A 7,288-nucleotide genomic window follows, 5' to 3' on the forward strand; every position below is an offset into this window, starting at 1 on the left:
AAAAAAGAAACCTGCTCACATTTTAGTTAATATTTGGATGCATTATATGGTTTGCAGTGTGTGTGTGTGTGTGAGTGTGTGCGTGTTTATACACAAGAGGAGAAAGTGATGGTATCAAATTCTTTCACTCTGACGTCACTACACGGCCCAATCACGCGTGGGCTTTCCTGCGCGCCATGGTAACGTTCTTATAAAGCTAGTGAGCAAGCACTTTGCAGTTCAGAGCACTCACACGTTCTGGGGATTCTATTTGGAGACGAGGAAGGACAACTTTACCACAGAGCTGAAATTAAACTGCCTTTTTTTTTTTTTTTTTTTGCCTGCAGAAGTTGGACGGCCGTGCGTAAAGATATTTACCCCCGATTCAAGTTTACGCACAAAACCAGGAGTTTTTTTATTTCTTTTTTCTTTTCTTAAAGTGTAAAGACTTTCTGTCTGGCAAGGACAAGTCGCTCTTAAAGACGTTTTTTTTGTTTTTTTGTTTTTCTTTAGTTAAATTTCCACGCGTAAATTTGGAAGCAACCCGTTTTGCGCATGAATCTTCTCGACCCTTACCTGAAGATGTCGGAGGAACCAGACAAGTGTCTCTCTGATGCCCCGAGCCCGAGCATGTCCGAGGACTCCGCGGGCTCCCCGTGTCCGTCCGGCTCCGGTTCCGACACCGAGAACACCCGGCCGTCGGAGAACGGGCTGCTACGGATGGAAGCGGCTCTGGCCGAGTTCAAGAAGGACGAGGAAGATAAGTTCCCTGCGTGCATCCGCGAGGCCGTGTCCCAGGTGCTGAAGGGCTACGACTGGACTCTGGTTCCTATGCCGGTGCGCGTAAACGGATCTACCAAGAACAAGCCGCACGTCAAGAGACCGATGAACGCCTTCATGGTGTGGGCGCAAGCTGCGCGCAGGAAGCTGGCTGACCAGTACCCGCACCTGCACAACGCCGAGCTCAGCAAAACTTTGGGCAAACTCTGGAGGTAAGTCTCACAAAGTCCACACGACAATTTGACGCACTGAGCTTAGTTTTTCTAACCGTTGCGCTTTTACGCACAGGCTTCTTAACGAGGGCGAGAAGCGGCCGTTTGTAGAAGAGGCGGAGCGCCTCCGTGTGCAGCACAAGAAGGACCACCCGGACTACAAGTACCAGCCGAGGCGGAGGAAGTCGGTCAAGAACGGACAAAGTGAGTCCGAGGACGGCAGCGAGCCAACCCACATCTCCCCCAACGCCATTTTTAAAGCCCTGCAGCAGGCAGACTCCCCCGCCTCCAGCATGGGAGAAGTGCACTCACCCGGGGAGCACTCAGGTAAGCTTTTAAAGCAAAAAAGCAAAAAAAAAAGCGTTGTCTTTTAATCATATGCGGGCAAAAACTAATGGGGTGATGTAATCCTCCAGGCTCCCAGGGACCCCCAACCCCTCCCGCCACCCCGAAAACTGACGTCAGCTCAGGCAAGATGGACCTAAAGCGCGAAGGAGGTCTCAGCACCAGCCAGCGCCAGCTCAACATCGACTTCCGCGACGTGGACATCGGCGAGTTGAGCAGCGACGTCATTTCTCACATCGAGACCTTCGACGTGAACGAGTTTGACCAGTACCTCCCGCCAAACGGCCACCCGGGCTCCGTCAGCGGGCCGGGCACGCCTGTCGCCTACACCGGCAGCTACAGCATCAGCAGCGGCGCTCCGGTCAGCCCGGCGGCAGCGGCGGGCGCCTGGATGCCTAAAAGCCAGAACCAGCAGGGACAACAGCAGCCGCAACACACCCTCACCACCTTGGGCGGCAGCACCGGCGGGTCCGAGGCGGCCCAGCACAGGACGCAGATCAAGACAGAGCAGCTGAGCCCGAGTCACTTCAGCGAGCAGCAGGGCTCGCCGCAGCACGTCAGCTACAGCCCCTTCAACCTGCAGCACTACAGCTCCTCCTCCTACCCGGCCATCTCCAGGGCGCAGCAGTACGACTTCACCGAGCACCAGGGGGGCGCCCCCTCCTTCTACAGCCATGCCGGGGCCGGTCAGAACTCGGGACTCTACTCAACGTTCAGCTACATGAGCAGCCCCAGCCAGAGGCCCATGTACACGCCCATCGCTGACAACACGGGGGTGCCCTCCATCCCCCAGAGCAGCCCCCAACACTGGGAGCAGGCGCCCGTTTACACCCAGCTCACCAGACCCTGAACCTGTCCTATTCTGTACATCAGACACTTGAAGTCAAAGAGACTCGTGATTGGCTCACGCCGTGCCTTAATACTATTGTACTTTGATAGAAATACTTTATAGAAATATTTTTTAGAGAGAGAGAGAAAAAAGAAATCCTCTGTGAGGATTTTATTGTTAATATTTCAGTAGGTACTGTTTATGATTCGTTGTCTTCATACGCTGGCGGTGTTTTTTGTAACCAAGAGGGTTGGTTATTGATATGAAATTATATATTGTAATCAGTCCAACAACTAATAACATGTTGTGATATTCCATAATGTTTTTTGTACAAATTTTAATGTGTTTTATGCTGTTTTTGTATCCAAGACATCGCAGCCCTTCCCCACCACCTGTGCCTTGTGTGCGTGTGTGTGTGCGTGCATGTGTGTGTGTGTGTGTACAGCTGAAATTACACTTACCATCCAGCAGCGCGTTTGACAGCTCCAGGAAGTCAACTCTGACCCCTTCCCCTGCTGTCTACTTCCACGTTGATATTTAACCCGCTCCTTCATACAGCCTCCTCTATTTATTTATTTCATTTAATTTTATTGCATTTTAGTCTTATTACTTATGGTGTTGATTGATGTTTCTTTTTTGTTTGTTTGTTTTTGGTTTGTTTTTACATTGTACACATAGCATATCTCATCATTCTCTCATTTGGAGTTTCAACCCAGGGGTTACTAATCCAACATGCTGTAATCATCTTTGTTCTTTATTTATCTTATCTAAATGCTTGTTTTAAGTATATATTTCTTTAAAGGAGGCGGTGGGTTATGTTACAAAATGTGTTATTTGTGAATCATAAGTTTAAATAAGGCTGAAAGAACTGGAAGTATGATATAAGTTAGTTTTATTTTTTTTATCCACAGTGTATCTGTTTGCTATTATTTGTCCTGTGCAGCTCTTTTCCTCTGTATCAAACAGTTTCTTTTATTTCTGCTATTTTGCAAAGCATTTGTACTGTCCTTAAAGAATAATTTGTATATGTATTTGCAATAAAATGAAAATGCTATTAAAAAAATAAGTCAAGTAAATTGTATTTATAAAGCACTTCTCACAGAGTACAAACATACAGCATGACGCAAAAGCAGAAATATTGCAAAATGAAATAATTAATATGATAATAAAAATATATTTAAAAAATTATAAGTAAAAACGAAATATTACATATTTTATGCACACTCAAACAACTGGCTTTTGAAAATGTCAACAGAAGGGGCAGCTCTCGGCTCATAAGGGACTGCCTTCTACCATTCAGGGGCAACTGACTAAAAGGCTTTATCACCTTTACTTTTTCATTCTGTACAAGGTGCAAAAATCAGACCGCAGTGACCTAACAGGATGTGAAAAGACAGCAGATTTATTAAGAAGAGATTAGATTTGCTGAGAAGCTTTAAAGGAATACTGCACTTTTTGAGGGGAATTTTGCTTATCCTTCACAATCATAATGAGAGACAAGAACACACGTCTTTTTTTCTTTTTTAGGATTTTAAAAATGCTAAAAAACGCTTGGATGATGCGGCTAACGGGAGTCACCGTTGTAGCCTTCAAAGCCCTTTAACACAACTTAAAAACCCTCCATCAACGTGATGTGTACACACTGCAAGTATATATATATATATATATATATATATAGTGGAAATAACAGACATGTTCATAAGGATGTGTAATATGTTCAATATTTACCATATTTCCGTCATTTTAATTAACTGATTTCTTTAGTGCATTGATTTCTATTTCCATAGCAGCACACGTCCTACTTTCCGCAAAAAAAGTGCGTTCCTACTTCCAGATTCAAACACGAGTGTGTTTTAATCATGGCAGACTTGGTAACAGAAAACAAAGAAGACTATTTTTGGACAAATAAGGATTGATAAAATTATCTTTTTGAAGCTGAATTGACGGAGGATGAACTGCTATTTATCGAAGGTGAAATGTTGGAGCAGACAAAAGCCGAGAGAGTGAGGTCGGCATGATGCAAATGTGGAATTTGGAGACAAGCTATGTTGACATAAATGGAGTGCTTACCCCAAATAATCCGTAAAAAAACAGCCCCGGCCTGCCGGAACAAACAGGCAACTGTCCATTAAGTAAGTCACTTTATTATCGATCTTGACACGCACGTTTTATTAAAATTACTGTACATAAACTGTCTGGCTAGCTGTGAACAAACAAAATATGAAATGTGGGCTATGATTGTTCATGTTTTTCCGTCACAACAGATGGGTGTCTTATCGCATTGTTTTGTGCATTACAAATTCAAAAGTGTTTCATACATAAGTAGAAGCTTGCTTTTACAGCTAATTCCTTAGAACGCCGATGTGATAGTTCGCTAGAAAAATAGTTCCTGAGTGTTCGCTCTTACAATTACAACGTCCCTCATCGGTTACGGGATGTAAATGAAGTATTGTTGAGGATTTTTTTCAATGCATTTTTAAAGTGGTTTAGAGGTAGAATTGATAGCTCCCATTAGCTGCATTGCTAGCCACCAAAAACGAGCCAAATTCACATGTTGGGATGCAAAATAAAAACAAAAAACCTTTTGTCTTCTTGTTTCTCTTAATAAAGTTTTTGTGTTTTTTTTCCTTCAGCCTCCCACTTATTTTCTACTTCTCAGTCCTGTCAGCAGGTAGTTGCAGGAAGCAATAATGCTCTGTGGGAGTAGTGTCTAATATGTTATTTGCAGTGAAAGAAATGACAAATGTTGAAACCCTGTAAAGCTACTACTAATAATAACTCTGCATCATGGTACTTCAAAAGTCTGTCACTTTGTGTACGTTTGCACCTCAGTGCGAATATGAAAAACTTCGACAACTACTACTTTAGTTACTGTGCCAACAATGTAATGTTAATGGTTATTACCATACCAGTTTGAATGTTACCTAATCTACCCAACTGTAGGGGAAAAACTCAAACAACCACATCGACAACAACAACACATTTTCTTTACTTCAGTTATGATCTCACACTGACAGTTGCAAAACGTAATTACCAATGTTTAGATAATGGTGACCAGCACAGCATACTAAACATGATCTCTCATGATAATTGTTATTAGTTTGTGGTATTTTGTTTGAGTTCCTCTCCAGCGTTCCTATTTGAATTTTTTCCATTTCCTGTTTGCCTCCTTTTACTTCTCTTATCCAAGGTTGGTTCCCTCACCTGTCCCTGGTTGGCAATCAGGATAGACCTGTTTCTGGTTGCAAATCGGAATACTTTTGATGCCTGCCCTGTCTTCTGCTCTGCACCCCGATGTTGCATAGCTTGCCCAATACTACCTGTGACTGTTTTTCCTTTTTATGCACTTCCCTGCTGCACAGTTTTTTCAGTCTGAATAAATTATACTTGCACTTTGCCTGCTGTCTCTGCATCCAGGGGTCAGGACCAACACAAAGCCACAACAAAACTTAACAATAGCCATTACACAAATGTGGAGTGGCTGATTGACATTCTTCTTCATCCCGATTAAAAATATATTCATGATTAAAAATAAATAAATAAATTATGTATATATATATATATATATATATATATATATATATATATATATATATTTATATATGTGTGTATATATATATATATATATATTTTTATTTTTATTTTATTTTATTATTTTTTATTTTTTATTTATTTATTTATTTTTTTTGTTTGTTTTGTTTTGTTTTGTTTTGTTAAGTTCTAAGAAGAATACATTTTTAGAAAGACGTTTTGACGCTTCTCTAGCCTGTAACATTTTTTTTTAAAGATGCAACATAATTGTCATACTAAATTGCAATAATCGGTTTGAACCGAGAATTGTGTTGAATTGAGAATCGATTCTGAAACAAACGTCACCCCAGGAATTGGAATCCGATATAATTTTTACGTGCCCAAAGAGTCACACGCCATACAATCATTATTCTAATCTACTAATTGTTATTTCACTTATTTTTGTTTGCATTATAAATTATAATTTCATATATTTGTTTTATTTGTTTCTAAAAGCATGGGTTGAATAAAAGGATTCGCCCTGTATTCCAGTTACTGTTATATGGTCATTTATAATTATCTTTACGATGCAATCTTAAACAAGCCCCATTTATACAACAAACTTACAATTGTAATCGTCTATAAGGTAAACAGAACTCATTTGTTTATGTTGGATGGTCACTTGTTGCTAGGCTGAATATATACCTGGCTCAAGCAAAACTGCCATGTTGGCGAACGACAAGAAAGTCAGGCGAAAGCATAATAAGGGCATGAATCCAAAACACAGCAATAAGGAGTGAGAGACGTTATATAGATTTTTTGTACTAGTAATAAGAAAGCAATAGTGCGAACAAAAACTCAATTATACAAGGTTTTCATGTCAAGTATATAAAATATAGAGGTAGAAAAGAGTATGATGTATGCTGGTCAAGTTGGTAACAGGAGTTATATGTGCAAACACACACACACACACACAAACACACACACACGTGCACACACTATCTGCACACAACACAACAAGGGCCCATGGAACAAAATTGCTTGTTCCCATGATGAGAGACACTGTGCACTTTTATGCATGAGGCACGGCTTAGTAACTCCATTGATTATTTCAATCAACCGGACACGCAGATAGAGTTTCAGATTCATGGACTATTTGCACACAGTCCAAGTTCCTGTGAAATAATCTACCCCATTATTTGGTCGAAATTACATTTTCCATGGGATCTTTGCAGGCCTACTGTTTGTTGTAACCTGGTGCCCATTTTCTAAAACAGTGTGAAATAACTGAATAGAGCAGATCATTGCCATTGGGTTGTTTCGAGAATGGCAAAACACAGAAAGTAAGATGTTGTCCTCTTTTTTTCAGGTTAAAATATGCAATGTAAATGACTGTTGTTTTCACTGCATTGCAGTTGAGTAATTATTCGATTAAATTCAGCTCCAGGACCATCACCATACCTGTTACTCGCAATGCTAAGTGAATATAATCCAAAAATAAGCCCTAAATATGCCTTACAGTACACACTTAGTGAACACATTTTAGATTGTAAATTGTAATGAATGACAGCATTTCGCCTGCGCTAAATTCAATGTTTTTGTGGTCATCCCAACTCCCTCCCAAGCAGCTAAG

At 41.1% G+C, this 7,288-nt stretch overlaps 1 protein-coding gene across 1 annotated transcript; it reads left to right on the top strand.

Moving 5' to 3' along the window:
* The first annotated feature begins 233 nt into the window (after window positions 1-233).
* LOC133557989 (transcription factor Sox-9-A-like) lies at window positions 234-3,194 on the top strand. Its single transcript, XM_061909023.1, has 3 exons — window positions 234-971; window positions 1,048-1,298; window positions 1,388-3,194. The coding sequence occupies exons 1-3, from the start codon at window positions 535-537 to the stop codon at window positions 2,164-2,166; spliced, it is 1,467 nt and encodes a 488-aa protein (XP_061765007.1). The 5' UTR covers window positions 234-534; the 3' UTR covers window positions 2,167-3,194.
* The last annotated feature ends 4,094 nt before the right edge of the window (window positions 3,195-7,288 follow it).

This window comes from Nerophis ophidion, linkage group LG08, assembly GCF_033978795.1.
Source record: "Nerophis ophidion isolate RoL-2023_Sa linkage group LG08, RoL_Noph_v1.0, whole genome shotgun sequence".
Taxonomy (NCBI): Eukaryota; Metazoa; Chordata; class Actinopteri; order Syngnathiformes; family Syngnathidae; genus Nerophis; species Nerophis ophidion.